Source organism: Acanthochromis polyacanthus, chromosome 18, assembly GCF_021347895.1.
Source record: "Acanthochromis polyacanthus isolate Apoly-LR-REF ecotype Palm Island chromosome 18, KAUST_Apoly_ChrSc, whole genome shotgun sequence".
NCBI lineage: Eukaryota > Metazoa > Chordata > Actinopteri > Pomacentridae > Acanthochromis > Acanthochromis polyacanthus.
In genome coordinates, this window is record NC_067130.1 from 14,866,607 (window position 1) to 14,886,592 (window position 19,986).

At 39.0% G+C, this 19,986-nt stretch overlaps 1 protein-coding gene across 1 annotated transcript in view; it reads left to right on the top strand.

The window, feature by feature from the left end:
* Positions 1-19,986, top strand: part of fibcd1b (fibrinogen C domain containing 1b) — a 111,854-nt gene that overhangs the window by 45,742 nt on the left and 46,126 nt on the right. The window contains 1 exon segment of the mRNA XM_022192485.2: positions 9,892-10,028. Within this exon segment, the coding sequence (XP_022048177.2) occupies positions 9,892-10,028 (137 nt within the window).

The following is a 19,986-nucleotide window of genomic DNA, read 5'->3' on the forward strand; positions in this document are numbered from 1 at the left end:
CCCTGTGATAGATTTGTGACCTGTCCAGGGTGTCTCTTGCATTCACCTTAAGTCACCTGGGATTGACTCCAGCCCCCTGCAACCCTAATGAGGATTAAGCGGTGTGTAGATAATGGATGGATGGATGTTCACCTTAGATTTGGATCATCTTCCCAGTGGAACTCCACAATACACATGATTGGTTCCAGAAGAGTCAGAAGATTAACAATCAATAATCTCGTCATGTTCTTGCTGTTTCTTTCAAATGTCTTTCAAACCTGTCAGTGGGGTTTTTGAGGTTCAGAGGTTTTTTGGAGATACAAGATGTGCAGAAGACAGCTTGGATTCACTAGGTGAAGCTCTGTCCATGGTGCTGAACATTTGCCCTGGTGGGCCAGTTGTTTGTTCTACACGGTTCATGCCTCATGATACTTTTGAGAATGTTCTTGCCTTAACCAGATTTTCTGAAGCAATCAGTAAACAGTTAGTTGAAACAAAGCAGACTTTCAAGTAGTGATAAATTATAAACCAGTTCACATAGAAATTAGCCCTGAGATCTTAACTGAATTATTATCTCACAGCAGGTATTATAGCTCAGTTGTGTAATAATTTCTTCCAGCTTTATTTTAATTTATTGTCTCCTGGCTCCTTATTAATGGTAATGGGGACAGAAACAATATTGTTCCCCATTGCTAAGGAAATCATTAGTCAATTTATGAGCTGCAGAGAATGTAGAGTTGAATGTAAAGTACATACTTATCTGGAACAGTCTAATCCAAAGACTTAAGTTTTGCACGGCATTAGACTGTACATATGTTTGCGTGAGTGTATTTGTGTCCGTCCATAGTAAGGGATAATTATGTCTGATGTCTGTGTCTTTTCTAATTCCAGTTAAGTCAGCAGCCAGTACAAGGTTGTCGGGATGATTACATCACTCCAAGTCGCTGAAGTAGGGCTCATGGCCTGCCCCTGTTCTCATTATTGCACACACAGCCTGATGGAAACAGGTGTTGGGGCCACTCAAATGTCTGTCAAGGATTATCGCTGATTATTAATATTTTCCTCCATGAATAATCCCCTTGTTTTCAACATCTTTATCTGTGAAAGAAATTGTATGTGTTTACTAAAATGAACAGAAGCTGTTTTTCAATGAGATTTTCTCTTAAAGTGTAAAACTAAATGAAAATATACATAAATTATCCAGATAAAACACAAAATCTGTTTTTTTCTTGGGGTGGGGCGGGGGTGGGGGGTGGGGTATGGGATTATTACAAAATGCAGTCTTTTTCTTTAATCACCATGTGAGAAAAACACTGGACTGATTTAGTCTGTGGATTGAATGTGGTATTATTTCTTACAATTACGGAATACAGCAGAATAAATTTATTCTTGTTTGCTTTATCTATCATTTAATGTGAAAATCCCTTGCATTTACAGCTGAAACAACTCACCTGCCATGACATTATAATGTCTTTGGCTATACACAGCAAAGAGAGTAAACACTAATAGCCTAATGGTAAAGCAAAAAATATATATTTTTTTTTTCAATGTTGAAAAATTTCCCCTTTGTGATTCAATTTGTGTCTTTTGCCTTTTACACAGAGCCAGGACATAGATAATTAAAATAAATCTTTAGGAAACTGGTTCCCAATTAGACTATAATAACTATTTTGCAATTAGGATACAGTTAAGACCTGAGGGGACGTTTCTCTGTTATTTCATTTTAAATTTATTGCCACTTGAAATTCTAGTATGTTTCATGTAAATAGCCACAGAATGCCTCACAGTGACCCACTTTAAATGGTAATATCCTAAAGCCATTGAAATGTCAGGAGTACAATAATTCTGCATTGAGACTAATTGATGAACCAGCTCTGGGGTTCAGCACCATGGACAGAGCTTCACATGGTCGCTGCTCTGCTGCTCTGGTTGTTTGAAAGCACCTTTCAACGTGAGACTCCAGGTTTTTATGCTACTTTCCACATGGATACATTTTTGCATTGCTGCTTATTTGGTGATTTTCTGGCACAGACCTCCTAAACGTACAGAAAAAAACTATTTACACTGAGTGCACCCTCGTTCAATTTGCTGCACTTCTTTTTTTTTCATTTATATCCATGTACAATTTTATTATGATTGAATAGGATTCAACAGTATCATCTGTGAGAGTAATCTGGTGAGCTGTAGTGCCAAAGAAATGTCAATACTAATATTTCTGTTGATTACCGCACAGCCTACATCAACTTCCAGAATGCTGGATGTTTTCCTTGCAATTTATTTACCGCCTATAGTCATCCTCTGCCGCAGGGTTGATATGCGTGTTTCAGAGTGCCTGTGTGTAATTTGTAAGGATGGCATAGCGGCAAGATTATTAATTATTTAAATCTCCCAATGATTGGTCAGGATCTAAAGCTAAATAGCATTCAGTGTTTTTCTAAATGTCACTTTACAAAACTATTTCGTATCGACTCCAAGCTTAATGGAAAAGTCATCTGGAGTAATGCAGCGGTATTAGGGAAGAGTTCTGTTCCACATTAAGTCTTTGCAAACATTTTTATTTAAAGGCAAAAGTTCAAACTCAAAGGGCTTTTTTTTCTCCTTTCTGTTATGCCAAGAGGATTAGTATAGCGACTTTTATCTTTTTTGCACTTGGTTGTAGACAGGCTCGCTGTAGAACTGATTTATGTAGAGCTGCATTATGAGCTTATGAGGACCTGAGTCGCCAAAATTGCAAAAACAGAACATGGAGCCCAACAAGTCAGTTTAGAATTAGTTAGATGTTCTCTGTATATGTACAGTATATATGTATGCTCAACATAAAGTCCTTGAAATGCACGTCTGTGTAGGCTTTCTCTCCTTTTGCTCTTCAGAGCTACTCTCAGAACAAACAGCAACAAAGCAGCCCACAACAAGTCCATGTGAAGTGCTGCCTTGACATTTTGCAAAAGACTTACGGAAGATGCTCATACTGAGCTGGAAAACGGATAGAAAAAGAGCAAAACATTGTGCTGATTACACTTGATAGGTAACATAAATATCTTCTCTACCTTTCCATTTTGCAGTAGATCATTGGTTTTTTTGTGTGTTTTTTTTTGCTGCATTAATTTACTGGTTAGCTTGACTAACTGTTCAAAAACTACAGCACTCAGTGTTTTTGCATTAAGATGCCTGATGTATATGCAGCAGAATGACAGATATTATGAAGATGCTTCATGCACTGACCACATGTAGTGGCTAAGACACTAACACAAAAGTTTGGACACACCTTCTCATTTAATGCTTTTATATATATATATATATATATATATATATATATATATATATATATATAATGATTCCATATGTATTCTCTTGTAGCTTTAATGTCTTCAGTATTAATCTAAAATGTACAAAATAATTAAATAGAAACCACTGAATTAGGAAGGTGTGTCCAAACGTCTGACTGGTAGTGTATGTAGGGGAGAGTGGGGTAAAATTAGTCAATTTTTACTTGAGGTGTCATTACAGTGGAGGCATGACAGCAATGTCTGAAAATAAAACATTAAAACATGTACATATACTTCAGGATTTGGGGCTTCCTTGGGAATACTTGATTTGGATGTAAAATAAGCAGTTTTTTTTTTCAATAAAGCTTTCTCCCAAAAAAATTAAAAAGTGCTTTCTTGTCTCAGCTTGCACCCAGCAAGGGATAAATTGAGCATTTATATTGTGACCTCAATAATGCCGAAGTAAAACTGAAAATTTTATACCTTATATAATGCTATATCAATGCAAGACAAATTCAATACCAAGTTACCTCTTAAAAGTTGTATTTAAAGATAAAATGCAGAACTTTAAAGGCCAGTTTCCTTCAATAAGGTGCAAAAAGGTGAGAGATTTTGGAACAAATTCAAGTTCAAAATGAACACTTTTTTTATTGAGCTATTATTCAACATTTAGCTATATATTTACAGTAATTTTGCTAATAATCATAGGTGGGAGCCAGTGGTCATCTTAACGTCGGCCTTCAGACTCAACCCCACTACTACGATTTTAACAAAAGTACACCTTTTAGGCCGTTTAGAGCTAACTTCATGCTAGCACTTTATCCTCCTCACATTGTTGCTTACTAATGCACTAACACGTGTGAAATAGTTTCAAATGTCTCAATGATTGTTCAGACACAACACTCAGAAAACCACCAACATGAAAAATGTACTTTGAAATGCAAAAAAATGTTTTTAACAGTTCTTAACTAAGCTTTTCTCTTACTCCCTGTGCTCCTTCTCTTCACTGGTAGACAAATGGAGGATACCTTTTCAAAAATATTTGGTCACATGATCAATTTCTTCCATGATTTTCTAGAAACCAGAGGTGCCTTTACTAACCCACAGGCTCATCTTACCCCCTTCTCCTCTACCCATTTGCAATTCTTTTTTTCTGCCTTGATAAATCTTGCATAATTTCATTGTAGCTGCTACTAATAATCTATCAGTGGTCACATAGAGGCTAAAATTTAAAAACAGGACTGTGCAATACGTTTTCTTTTTTGTGTGGGTATAGCTATTGGTATATATGTTTGAGCACGAATGCTTACATGCTGTCTTTGGGCACACCCATGAATATCTTTGACTGGCTGTCTGTCCCACTGCGCCTGTGAATATTTGAAGAATTCATCTCTTTACTGTTTGCTTTTTGGATTCCCAAAAGAACATATTAGATTTTCAAAGTTATATGAATCCTAACCTGACAGCAGTGAAGCTCTCCTCCGCTCCGACTGCAGCGGGGTTTCTGAGTTGAATGAAACCTCTATAGGAGTCCTGCTTTTTTTCAGTTTGTGGACTGCTCAACTTTGCTGTAAGTTGCACCATTGCTCTACCGCATTATGAGCTAAAGGCAGCAGTAAGCAAGTGCAAGTAGTGGCTTGACATTTGGGAGATTTCTTTATTATTATTATTATTATTATTATTATTATGGCAGTCAAATAAATTATTCAGCTTTACCAGCAATACGGTTTCATAGAAAGAAAACTGAAGCTTCAATAAAAGTTGAATAAAAGATGCTGGACGCAATTCCTGGTTGGAAACAATACAACAAACATTGGCACTCTTTTGAGTCAGACTCGCATCCTGTAGCCATAAATGCTCAACAATACGCCAAATCCTTGGCTGAGAATAGTCGCCAACAAATGTGCTGAATTGGAAAGGTATTACTCCTGTATGAGTCACATTTGCTAAAAACCACTGCGCTCAGCTGTTTTTGGAAGTTATTCACCCTATTTATAAAACAGATTTCAGCAGGAACGAGAGAGTTCACGGTGTCAGAAAGAGAGACACATTGTAGAATCATACAGACTATCACCAGCCTTATCCTTTACCTGCTCTAGTATTTCAGGCAACCTCAGAGTGAAAAAAGTGCCAAGATTATGAAAGAACATTCAGTGTTTTTCTTTTTCTTTTTTTTTTTGACTCGGCTCTCTGAACAATCAGCAAGGCTCTCTTGTATTAAAACTGAACTCTGATATGAATATGGATGTGTGCAAAATACAATGCACCGCTGGATTTATTACATATTGAGTGAAAAGAAGGAAATGCAATCCACTGAAATGGACATGAATGTAAAGATTTTTTATAAAGGTATTGTGCTATTGTGTAATTTCAGCCCAGTCTTCCAAAAAGTACCTTTCTATGTAACTAAATTGCATTCTCTGTTACATTTTGAGGTGACACGTGGCATTTTGACATATTTCAGACACATTTCTCTTTGCTATTTATTTTATTGCTTTATCATCAGCCACAGAAAATGAGAGAGACACTTCAAATATGTTGTGAAATGGTTGTATTTTAACCTCCAGCTCAATGTTTTCTTAAACCGAACCAAAAAGCAAATGAAAACAAAACTTTAGTCTAAAAATAATAGTCCTACATGAGACTCAAACTCCAGTTTCCTGGGCCAAAGTTCAGCTGCAGATTTACACTGTTGTCCTTACTTTCTATGTTTACCTTACAACCTTTTGGTAACAGTCACGAGCCACAGATGTCTGTACACAACCGATCTGAAAAGGAAGTTAATTTATACAGTCAAATGCCAGAAGAGATATCAAAGCAGAAAACATTCAGATGGAACTGTGGACACCTGCCGGGCAGAAAGGCAAAGCAATGACCCCTTGTGAGCACAGATCTGTAGTCACGCTGAGCTGATACGGAAGAAGTGGTGCAACCTTTTGCGGTGTTGAAGCACCAACGAGGTCTCATCAGAAGAAAACCTCATCTGCAGCCTCATCACAGACGTCTCCAGTATGCAAAGCAACATCTGGAAAAGCTCAAATTGCCGTGGATATATGGAGATAAAATTAAGCTCTTTGGCCACAATCACCATAAAAAGAGCCGCATTTTGTGGAAGAAAAAAAACATCATCCCAGCTGTTAAACATGGGGGTGGGAATGTTTTGCTCTGGGGCTGTGAAGCAGCGAGTGATACAGGAAACCAGACAGAGAGGAAAGAAGAATGGATTCCACTAAATATCAGTAAATGGATGCAAATGTCATGCAGTTAGTGAAGAAACTCAAATTGAAACGAGGCTTACTACTCCAACAGGACAAAGATCCAAAACATAATTCAAAATCCATGATCAGCTACTCCAAGAAATGTAAGCTAAAGCTTTTAGAGGAGCCTTTACAGTCCCCTGTACAGAACATCCTCAAATGTCTGTGGGCAGCTCTCTGATGTGCTGTGTGTGTTTGCCTAAATGATCTGCAAAGACGAGTGGGTGAAAATCCCTTAATCAAAAATGGAATGACTCTCATCGGATGGCAAAATGTGTTTGCAAACTGCAAGACCTGTCTAATCCACTAGTAGTACGACTGCTATTAAGTACCGATTGAGCAGGTTTCCTCAACTTTTGCACAAGCCACGGTTATTGTTGATTAAATGTCTAATTCATTTATTTTTAACTTAAAAAAGTAACAATACGTCAGCATCTCACAAAAGGCTCAATTTTACTGTCTTTGCTACAAGGTGAAGAGGGAGGTAGCATAGTGAAGAAGGAGGAGCAGAAAATAATACACTGGCTGAAGTGGGCTGAAAAAATAGGGGAGCCGTTTGTTTGCTGCCTCCAGAAGAAAAAAAAGAAAGAAACAAAGGAGGGAAAAAAACCTTGGAGGAAAAATCTTCAAAACAAATAGTCTTATATGTTAAATGGTTTAGTGCAATGCTGCAGAGTTGTGCTGCCTGCAGAGCAAACTATTGTCCATTCTCACTTCTCATTTATCTATTTATATACTGTTGTGTATATATACACTGTAAACAACATATAAATCAGTTTTCTTACAATATTTTCCACGACAATGGCTCAATTTATAGATCAGCCATCCATCATCAACACTGAACATTTCAGAAGAACAAAATGTTTGTGCCTGTTTGTACCACATGAAAGTGTTCTTTTGGAGATACGCTTTCGCTTTATGAACAGCAAACTGAGATTTAGGTGGTGGCTCTTCGATCTTATTGTCTTCGTAAAAAATCTAACAAATCAACGTAGCTGACTCGAAGATGAGGTACAATTCTGACTGTAGCCAGTGACAGTGGAATTTAAAATTTGGAAATAGACAAACATGATCAATGTCCACTTACGTAGTCAGGGTGTTCCCAAGCGCCAACTTCTAAGGCTGTCAAATGAAGCAAACACAGAGGTGCTTAAATCTGCAGTTCCTTGGATGGCCACTTGAGGCTGGCTCCCTAAATCCTTCTCCATAGGCCCCCATGCTAAAATGTCTAATTTTACAGTAGAAAGCCTGGTATCACTGTTTGCCCTTTCCATGCCAACTGTACATGTTGCTCTCAATCTGATTCAAGTCATTTAATATTTCCATATCTGCCATAATACTACTTCAAGTATTGCAGATTAGCTGTAGCACCTGACTACCTCTTACTCTTTCATAGTCTAGCAACCCAATAGATGGTAATTTCTGTTTTGGCAGTTGCCAAGCAGAGAGCAGTTAAGCTAGAGATGGGACACCATGACAAAGACCTCTATGAGTGAGATATGACCAGAGCACATGTGAAATTGAACTTAGCAGATCTAGAACAGTGTTTCTACATCCCGGTGGAATATCTAGCTGCTGTTATCACAGGTTTATTCAGGTAACAGATGCATAAGACAAACTAGGCACAGGTTAATGTCAATGTTGATTTGTTAATAATTCCTCTGATCGGCCCCAATCTTATGATCAAAGTCACTACATCCGTACTTGAAGTTATGCATAATTACGGGAGACATCGGGGAGGGTTCAGCTTTACATTCAGATTATGTTGCTTCCTAACTGTCGGCTTTCAGCAGGAGTTGTATTTCTTGATTCATTTAGAAAATCAACAAAATATGTAATTTGCCCAAGGGTGCCCAAACTGAAGCAAAATTATGCAAATGTATGCATACAACTGTAAGCTGTTAACTGTAAGTGATCTGCAATGGTAAATGTAGAGGTTGTGTGTTTCAGGTAAGGAGTTCGAAGGAAAAAAGAATCACCCAGCATGTTTACATATTGCATTATCCATCCTATCTTCCAAGCTTTAGGAAGTCTGGTAGAAGGTGCACGTGGTAGCAGTTACAAGCAAATCTACCCCTGCAAAAAATGCTTTAAAACTGAGTGATGCCCACCTCTGGCATTGCTTCCACTAAATGCCATCAGGTTGAATTGCTTGCAGACGTCGTCTTGAACCAGGCCAAGCAGAAGTGGACCTGGAGCATTAGTCCGATCAATGAAGAAGGTCCTTGGAAGAAAATTTTCTCTGCTGTAAGGGATCATTAAACTGAAAAACTTTGAAAGCCCTCGTTATAGAAGACCAAATTCTTAAATAATGATGATGGTCTCTTTTTTTTTTAATGTCCCATGGAACCTAGACAGCTTCAGATTCCTGTAATGAAAAGAAGTGGGAAATGTTACCATTTATGTGTGACGATGATGAAAGTGGGAGCTTATTAGTCGGGGCTCGCACAGAGACACGGGAAAGCTTCGGGGAAAGCAAACATTTCGTATCGTGTAGGGACTGTCGGGGGGGGAATAAAAACGAGTCTTGTATGGCCTTTTTAAGAACTCTCCTGGCTGTTTTAAATTCAGGGGTTTGACCCGGTGAAGGCTGGCATGCATAATCTATGACACTGTCCTCATCGCAGAGTTCCTCTCCTGCTTCCTGGGGAATAGATTTTGTATCCCTCGTGTAAGACGGGTTTCTCAGTCGCAGACAAGGGTGCTACTGTTCTGCTCTGCTAGCTTACAAGCTCTCTCTGTCGCTGTCACTTCTTCTCTTCACTAACTCTTCTTGAATTCTACCATTTTTTTTTTACTCTCTTCTCTCATTCTGTCTCCTTGTCTGTGTTGTATCACTCCAACGTATATATCTCCTCACTAAGCTTCTCTAACTTCCGTATGTCTTTTGTTTTCTTCTTTTTCCTTGTATTATCTCAACTCTCAGCCCTGTATACCTTCGTCTTCTCTCAGGCTTCTTTGCTTCTTTGCGTCTCTGCTCCACCCATGTGCTTTTCCCTCCTTCATTTTTGACCTACTTGCTTTCCGTCTTTTTTATCTTTGCCGCACTTTTTCTGTCGTCCCACTGTGTCATCTATCACCATCATCTTTTTTTGCCTCTAAACACAGCCGTTCTCTATTTTCTCATTGCTTTTTCTTTGCTTTACAAGAGCAATCCTTCTTTTGGAGAAAAAAAACAAGAGCAAATTAACACTTTCAGGTTAATTTTGGCAGGAAGAATTCACAAGACAGGACACGAATTGTAACATTTTCTGTATTTTTGTGCCATGCTAGTAGCTGGCTGTAAACACAGGAAAGGGTGCGAGAAGTGTACAAGTGCATTCTTTCCTTCTGCAGTCCATATTAGACCTAATTTATTTAATGTCTCCCTGCTTTCCACCCGTCCCCAGGCTCCCGTCCTCGTGACTGCGGTGATCTGTACGCTAGCGGTCAAAGAGAAGATGGTATCTACTCCGTGTTTCCCGTTCACCACCCTTCAGGCTTCCAGGTCTACTGTGACATGACCACAGACGGCGGAGGCTGGACGGTGAGTCAGACAAAAACACTCACATGTATTACACTGGGCATAAAAGCACACAAAGCTCTTAAGCTCTGTGCACATCTCCCCAAAGTAGAAACATTCACTTGTTTGCTGCATTTATACCGAGGTCATAATCAAGATAAAAACAGAATATGGAAGGTCTGCTTTTGCAAATCTCCTTTTGTGCATTAGTTATCGCCAAAATAAGAACGATTTACAAAGCAATCACTTCTATTTAGGCCTAATGGCACATACAGTAAGTATGTATATGCTGGTTGTTTTTTTCTGAGGACCTCCTGTGATTACAGCCGGACTGCCTGAGGGGTCTCATGGATCAATCTGAAAGCGTCTCATCAAAGTTTAATCACAGAAGAGCGAGGTGATCTTAAGTTTGAAGTGGACCTTTTGGAAGACAGTCTGATTTTTTTTTTTTTTTTTCATTTGAACAGAACAGAATGCTTATTAGTCATATTTCAAGTGAGAATTTCATCACTTAGAGTGCTGAAAGAAAAAAAAAAGGAATAAAGAGGAGCAAGACAAAAAAAAATTCAAATAAAATGCCAGTGAAACAGAACTGCAAGACACAACAAAACACCCGATGAATCATGATGACACTTTCTGTTTAGTAGGCTAAGTAAATGGCAGCGTTAAAGGAAGGATGGAGATTCAAAACCTGCTGTAATCTAATTTGTCTGCTGATGCTGAGCTGTCTTTCCGGATATAAAGACAGCACTACTTGTTGTATAAAACAGGACAGGCGAAATGCACAGCCAGCGTGTTAAAATACAGCTCCTGTTTTCATGTGCAAACCAATTTGTCATTGAGTTTCAAATTCACTAAAAGAAGCGGCTTTCCTTTGGAAATGACGAATCTTTTAACCTGTATATGTTTTGGTTCTGTAAATCTTGCATCCCTGTCTTTGTGCAATAATGTTTTGAAAGGATTTCTCATTATAAAAAGGAAAGGCGGAAAAGGATATTTAGTTTCTCTGAGTGTGTATTTTTTTCCCCCTGATCAAACATCTGTCAGTTGTCTGGCCTTCCTAAAGCAAACATCACTGTTTAAGTGAGACTGTATACTGGAAGCGCTGCGTCTTCTGGGAATGAGAGACAGCGAGGTGAATAAACATTGACACAGAGCTGTTTGAAGTTATATTTGGAAGTGTAGTTTAGATGTTTTTTACTCTGCACCCAACACACACACAAGCACACACATAGATCCACCATCTTGCTGGTTAGAGCCATTTGTTTCCCTTTGTTCTGCAGTGTAATGTAGCCGTCCTCAGGGAAAGCGGAGCTGCTCTTAATGCAGAACTAAGGCCCTGTAACAATTTTCAGCTACACAAATCCAACACAACCTCTTCACTCTTTGCAGGTTGTGATTCACAACTTAACTTTTCAGGGACCAATTTGAAAAAATCTGCAAAATGATCTGCTGCGGAAAATAATTTCTGCCTTTCATGTCATGCAAAATGGGGCAAATTGCATGAAAAGTGTTCGCCGTGCATTCAGGGAATAAATACGGTGTTTGATTATTTGGTTTTTGTGGGTGTGATGCTGCCTCGTTGACAGCATTTTGATGGATATTTTCAAACTTCGTAGGATGAAACTTTTAAGGCGTCCTCTGAGTATGTGTGAAAATGTTCTGAAAGTGTGAAGATGCCTCCTTAGTTTCAAGAGGAATGACTTCTCAAAGTTGTAAACAACTTAGCTAGCAATTTTTTGCTTTGCAGTTACACACAAATACATTTGTTTGCAATTTCACAGTTTGTAACAGTGCAACAATTTATGCATCATAATTACAAACACCATCAAGCACAATAAGAGGAAGAAACAAAGCCAAATAATATTAAAAGTATTTATCCTATTATGGTGTGATTATCCCTGCATTAGTTTGCTTTGCACTTCCAATACAAACACATACAGCACATTGCAAACTTCAGCTCAAGTCACAGTTTGATCGGCATGCCACTGAATTGTGTGTGTGTGTGTGTGTGTGTGTGTGTGTGTGTGTGTGTGTGTGTGTGTGTGTGTGTGTGTGTGTGTGTGTGTGTGTGTGTGTGTGTGTGTGTGTGTGTGTGTGGCACTTGTAAATCGGTGACTAACTGTGCGAGATAGGCAAGGTCGTACCCCCCTATCATCAAATAAAGCAAGACTGTCAGAGTGACAGAGTGCTTAGCACAGCATGATGGAATAGAGCTACATACCAGCCTGTCAGTAGGTAAATGCTTATGTGTGTGTCTGTCTGTGCATGAATTAATGTTTGGGGCAAAGTGAGCGCAGATGCACAGAAATAGTCTGTGACTGCTAGCATGCCTCCCCCAGTCAGAGTTTCCTGCTTCTCTTCAAAGCATGCGCTCAGTTTTCCCCGGTGTTCACATATTGTCCTCTAAAAGGATTTACATCGCAGCTGAGATTGAGGTGATAATGCAGCATTTACTGATCCTTCCTGGTGTGATGAGCTGATTGTGATAACACTTGAGCCTCATTAAGAGATCAGCGTGATGTGATCCAGCAGGGGCAGGTAGAGAGACAGGATGCTCGGTGAGTTGAGTAGCTTACTGTCTGTCTGCCGGCTGAGCCTAAATAAGGAATGAGCCATATGCTGCCGCCTCATTAGCATACTTTGACATACTGTAGAACTGTTGCAGAGACTGCTGCAGACAGACTGAGAGATGAGCAGGTTACTTAGAAGAGGAAGGAGGGAGGGAGGGAGGAGGAAGAGACAAAGACAAGAGAGGGCTTGATGAAAACATCAGAGTACGATAGTGAGAGATAAAATAAATAACCGCAGTAGGTGAACAATAATTCACTTTTCTTTGCCCACACTCTGAAATCAGCCGGGTCTCATAAAAAATGTCTCACACCTAGAGCTGCAATGACTAATATATTTCTCAATTAGTTGTCAGCTATCAAATGAATCACCAACTATTAGTAATTGTATTCTTTCTAACCAAAAAAACCCTCAAATTTCTCAGATTCTATCTTCCTAATAGTGAATATTTTCTCGTGTATTTTCTCCTCTATGACAACAAACTGAATATCTTTGGATTCTAGACAAGATAAGACATTCAAGGATGAAACACTCGTCAACATTTTTCACCACTGTTTGATGTTTATTAGATGGCAAAACTCAACAATTAATCAAGAAAATAACATTACGCAGAATAATCTCCCATAAAAATAAGGCTTGGCATCAGCAATAATGATCTACTTAGCAAAACATAATATTCTACCAAAAGAGAAGGTTGGAAAATTGTTAGGTGCTTATGCTTTTTACCTTCTTCATGGGGCTGTATTTGTGGCATTTCCCGGCATTTTGAGTATTTTTTTCACGCAAACTGTAATATTTTTCCTAACTTTATCCAAGTAGTTTTACAGCGTTAACAAAAACAAACAGTAAGCGATGAAATTTTTAAAAAAACACCTGAAACAGTGACTGAAAAACAACAATTATGTGGGTGTGTTTTGCTCTCAAGTATGATCTTTCTTAAAATTAATTTACTGATGTCATTTTTGTACCGTCAAGAAAAATAAAAAGTGACTAAAAAAGGACTTAAAACAGGGCTGAAAATGAAAGTAAACAACCACAAAACAATTGTCTCACACAGGAATTTAACCCTAATCTCCAGAAAGAAAGTCTATGTTCCATCTCTACCTGCCCAGCCGATTTATGGAGACTTTGTTGCTCTTTGTTATGTATGACGTGAAAAAGAAAAAACACAGAACAAGAGAAGACGGCAAAAAAGTGTTAGCATGTCACATTTTACAGCCTTTATTGTGGTAACTAATGTTTTCCACTGTGCACCGATGTAGCTGTTGCACATTTTGACGTGAGACTGTGCCACTGAAAGGTCTTAAATCTGATAGGGGCTAGAATAGCATCTTATTCTTCTGTTGTATTTGCAGTAAAAAAAAAAAAAAAAAAAATGGTGGCCCTTAGGGAGCCACTGGGATAATGGAGCTGTCTTAAGTAGCTCTAAATTTAGACGTCAATCAGCAGAACTGTAGCGTGTGACAATGATGACCTTTAGGAGGATGTTTTTCTGCACGCGTCTGTTCATATGCCTGCTCGTAAATACAGTAACCAATATGAGAGTGCACATTGAGGGTCTGTGCTTTATTGTCATAGCATTCAATAAGGTTAACCTGAATTCTATGAAAATTAATCAGAAAAAAACATGTCTCAGTCGGAACCAGCCCAACAGAGCCACTCAGTGCCACTATTTCTGTCTGAATAAATGACAGGTTATCTTTTAGAAATCAGGTTCGCCTGGGGAGTAGCTTTTTCAGCCTACATTTATAATATAAAGATTTCAACATAACTTACACTCTTGCCTCAGCGTTAGTTCTTGCTCAGCGGTTTAAGGAGCAAAAATGGAACTATTTCTCTTAAGGGTTCAGAAAAAGAAGATGACAATGTACAACCGCCTGTCAGGTTCATTATAAGATGGAGGGAAAGAATGTCAACTCCCCTGAAGTGTAGGAGAGTGGAAGGATATGAAAGAGAGCTAATGAGTGCAGCTTTATAAGCTTTCTTCAGTCTGTGGATATAGTGGCAACGCAGAATGTGGGATTCTTACCCTGAGTGCACATAGAGAACATCTTATACAGCATAAATCACATAGAAGCATATATCATGTGTCCCCCTGCTATTTAAGTGAAAAAATATAAATTAATGAGGAAGACGCAATTAGCTATTCACCTGTTTTGCCATTGAAATGAATACTCTTTAGGGAGCTGCCCATTATATGAACATGGAGACGATAAATAGGATAAAAGTTTTAAAGTTTTAAGCTCAGGGATATGTTTGTCAGCTGCTGGAGTCAAGATATTCAAATTTGGGAGGAGCTGTACATCTTGGGTATTGCGGGGGTGGGTGGGGTGAGCTGTAATTACTGCAGCTAATTGACTGAGACACCATGCTGTCAGTGGTAAATATGGCCATCATTAAAGTGAGACTAACAATATGGAAATGAGGGGCAGGAAAAGCAAAATATTAGATATACTGCACATACACACACATATAAATAATAGAGAGATATGTATATATTTACACAGTATACTGTTGTCTGCTGGTGTCTGAAAAGAAAAGAGGAAACAGAAGAGGCATTAGTACAGGTTGATGTGAACGGTTGTCAAAGGAAATTGGTCAGTATTTCTCCGCTGGCATAACTCATGCCCTGGAGACAGTCGGACTACACAGGTAGGAGGGATGATGGCAGACAGGACATAAAAGAAAGGAGCTGTCATTACTTGGCTCCACAGTGCCGCAACACACACATGCCACACACTTCACCTACCTCTGGAAAACGTCTGAGGCGGTACACAACAATCTGCCACGACATCTCAACAAAACAACCTTTAGAAATAACCAGAGAAGCATACATACAGAAAACATGTGTTCATATATGATTGCAGATACACTCAGTGCGTCACAAATACTAAAATATGTACACGCTCAAGCCTTTCACCGAAGCAATCCTTTGGGCAAGCGCTCTGGCACTTTCCGCGAAGAGAGATTTCAAATGCCATTTAAATACATCCTCACGGCTTAGGGTAATGTCTTCTATTATTACTATTTTATTTGTTAAAAGGAAGGGACTAAAAATGACCATGGCATCAATAATGAATGAGAGTAGATATATCAGAGTGCAGTGTGGGGCTGCATTATCAAATGGTGCTTTTATCAGAAGCACTGCAATCACTCTCAAATATTCAATTCAGCTAAGAACTGAAATGTAAAAGTTTGAGATTGAATGTACGATTGTGTGCATGTTGTATCACCCCTTTAGAGCCTGGGAGTGCCTTTTGAGCATTTCAGAGTGTATGGGCTTTTCAGTATCTCGATCTGGCTCAGAGGTTCTTCAATATTTCATCTCTGTTAGTTTATTGGTTCGAAAAAAGAAATAAGGAAAATCCAGGATGGATGTTTGTGCACTTCTGTCTTATCTCTAAATGTTTTGTATGGCCGCAAAATTGAAAACTTCAGAACACAATCTAACCATTGTTCAAAATATAATTGTTTTCCTAATGTTTAGATTCCGGGTACTTGACCTTCACTTTCATCAGATGCTAATTTCTTTGTTATTTACTTTTTTTTCTGGATGAAAATGCAGGCGTCTATTTATACCCTCAGTACATGGCGTGAGGAGATTGTATTGTTGTGTTGAGAGGGAGCATGAGCTGTCTACTGGTAGCATTATCACAGCTGGTGTCAGACATGTCCTTTAGGATATTAGTGCCATTAGCCGGAGCTGGGTACAGGTTCTATGGGGAAAGGTTAGACAGCTGTGTGAAGACTGCCGCGGTAGCATTCACATTTTATATTTGTTCTCTGTTACAAGAGCAGGCACACAAATAAGACTCCCTGCATCAGCGCTGCTGGACCTGCAGGTTATATTTTTTGATGTTTTATGCCACATTATGCTTTTTTTGCAGTATAACCTGAAGCTAATTTGTTACTTTGATGTGTAAAAAGAAACATGTTAGGTTTATAAGGCACGTGTACTAGAAAAGTCAGATTACTGTAGCTGATAATTAGCCTCATCCCATTTCTGATCCACCATTTGTCCCATTATTGAAAGGTTACCTATACTCGTATGGAATTTACATTTTCTATATTTTACTTTATTTATACGTGTGTAAGTTATGTTGCTGTAGCTATAGTCAGTCGACCATTTAGGTGTTTCAATGACCACTATATGGATGTTAATGGAATTTTGTGCACATACACCCATGGATGGGTCATCCACAGCCCGTAATGGAAAAAAAAACTATTATATTTGTGCAAAATTTTGTCCAAACACACGATGTAATGTGTCCTTACATTACCTCATGGTAGGCCATTCCAAACTGATTTATAAATATAGCACCTGCTATGTTAGCATCATCACTGTGAGCAGCACTTTTTCATTTTTTTTTCCAGTTGGAGAATTGAGTGATTATTTTGGATATAATGAATTTATTTTTTTTTTGTCTGCTTTAATCTTGGCAGACTGCTACCAGTGTGATGTACAGTCTTAAAGTCCTCTTGCCCCGGGTGTTAGCCCACACGCAGATTTTAAAACACAGCCTTAGCAGAAATCTACCTGTGTTTAACCCACTTTCTCTTAATCCCTTAACCCGAATCAAGATTTCTTGTTTATATGTATCAGAAATCAGGTTACTGCCGAAAGCCGAGTAATCTCCTCACTTAAGCGCATGTAAATGCAGAAATTATGTTTGCACATGTGTGTGAGGAAGCGAGTGAGATAGAAAGAGTGTCTGTGGATTGTGTTTTTTCCTTCTGTTCTTGTTTGCTGCTGCTGTGTACAGAGCACATCTGTCTTTCTGATAGGATTATAAAACATTCACCAACAGATGTTTGCAGTCTTCTTTGAAGATAGCAGTTGAGCAGACTGCTGTGGATTTATGGGTGCTTTCATCAGACAGTGTTGAATTTGTCACCATATCATCAATATTCTCAACAATGTAATCAAATTGTTAGCAATTCCTCCGCTAGTCTGTTCTGATCCATCTTCAGTCAGTGAGTGGAGGCACGATGCAGCAATTGGAGCTATTATGAGCCTCGGAGATTGCTTTATGTGTCTTTCCTGTGTTTTAATGTATAGCGTTGACGACGTCCATATTGCATCTGCTTCTCGTCATTTCTTCTTACCTAATTCCTGTATGTAATCTGTGTCGCGTCTTATGGACGATGTGTTAATCACTCTGCGAACATGTTACTAATTATCTTCAGGTTGTCGGCAAAGAGCATCGACAAGTGACATCTGTTGCCAAAGCACCAAACATATAAACATGGTGCGCTCACAGCATGTAGGCTATATGCCAGGAGCTAACAAGCTATTGGCACTTTTCCTGTTTTCCACCCAGTCACATGCCAGATTGTAAATCTCCCAGAATCAGCTTTGGAGTGTTTGTGTTGATTCTTTCCTGTGTTCTGTTTTGTAAGTCAGGGTGTCCGTCTGTGCAAGCTGCAGGCTCCCAGTAGTTGACAGAAAGCCTGCTGAAGAGCTTAAGGCAGCTTGTTAAGTAGCCTTCATCTACTGCAGAGATTATAGGGAGTTTAATGTGATCATGCTAGTGCAATAGCTCCCGAGCAAGTGTTGAGATGGTCGTTAAGGATTCGGGGATTTGCTATTTGGCCATTTTACTACACTTCCATGTTTGTAGCTTGAAACGGTTCATCTAAGACTCGCCAGATAGCATTTGCAGTGTGGTTTGTTTACTGTGTAATCGTATGTGCGTACGATGCATTTGGATGTTGGTATTTTTCCCAGATTCTGCTCCGCAGCATTTCTTCAGGAGCTGCAGCCGATCAACACGGGGCTGACTTTTCTGAAGAACTGTCAGTGTTCCCTTGACTAGGGAGGAAGCAAACAAGAGACTTTTAACTGTCTAATACATAGTTTATGGCGACTTGCTGACACAGACACTCTGACAAAACATGTTGTGGGAACCACTGTCCGCCTCAAAGGTGCTTTCTTTCATCTGTACAGCTCTCTGCTTCCGTGCTGCACATAACTGGATCCCCGGCTGAATAAAGGGAATGATGGTTCACTGAGAGTTTTATTAATGGGGAAGCACATGCTGCTGTACTGAGAGCTAATGCCAAAAACAAAAATACATACAATATCTCACTTACCATTTCTCATTAGGCACTGCGAGCTCACCGTTTAGGCACACTCGCAATTAGAAAGTGAAATAATCATAACAAAATCTTGCACAAAATGCAGTTTTAGCCCCCATAGTTAAAACATGCTTCACTCTTTGCTCAGCAGTCCTTAATAATTTAATCAAGCGGTGTTAACTTTATGTGAAGCACGGCAAGTTGGGCCAAAATAGCAGTTTGCCAGTCCACTCACATTCTTTTTGAAGCTCTGGAAACCACAAAAACTACCACAATGTTGCTCCAAAATTCAAACAAGAAGTTATTTAGTGGTTTAACTTTAGCTGCACAATTGGGCATCTTTAACGTGATCAGAAAACTGAATACAACATTATGATAACCGAGTTTAATGATTGTACATAAGCCTTAATGTTCAGTGAAATAATGCAGCTAATGGATAGAACAGTAAAATAGAAGCCATTACTTTAGAAGGTGTATATATGTAGATTTATTTACTCATTCTGAAACAGCCGACAGCACTCACAGAACCGATTTTCCATACAGACAGTTTTCTTGGAAGCCGTTTCTTACAGTGAATATGTGTTGCTGCACCAATGCTAGACATAATTCTTAAAAAGTTGCCTTGGAAAGATGGGCTGTGGAGGCTTTTGGAGCATATAGAACAGCTTATAAAAAGATTTAGAGCTTCAAGAAAAAAAAGGGATGAAGTCACAACAGCAGCACAGGGGAAGACTGATGGAGAGTGCGAGAGCTACAAAATGAGAAGAAGCTGAAGAAATAATCGTCCTTGAATTATTCTTTAGGTTTACTGTACACACGGTGAGCTCAGGGGAGACTCTTGCTACACAATGCAGTAGCAATAAAGGCAAATGTGACCTTTATCAGCTTCAATCTATCAATCAGAGCTAAATAATAAAACATTTTTCTGATATACTAGAGAGCAAAAATGCCCCTTACATAATGAAGTAGATCTAATTTTGATTTATTTTTCTTAAACAAGATCAACATATAACAGCCAATACATGTAACAGCACTGGGTGTGTTTAGCTATTGATATTGATTTTGCTACCACTGTGCCAATATGAACACAGGTAGTGGTCACTATGGATTCTCTAACCCAGTGTTTGGAAGGTACTTCATATTGTGTATGTGAAGCACTAAATCCTTGCTCAACCTGTAATAAAATGGCTGCTGTGTCACAACTGCAGCTCCCAGTATGTGTATGACTAGAGCATCGCTGCCCCACACCCACATAGAACAAGTTAGCGTCTGACCTTGACAGAAACAACTTTGATGTCAGGTACAGCCCTCTAGCCAGACATTGTGTGTGAGG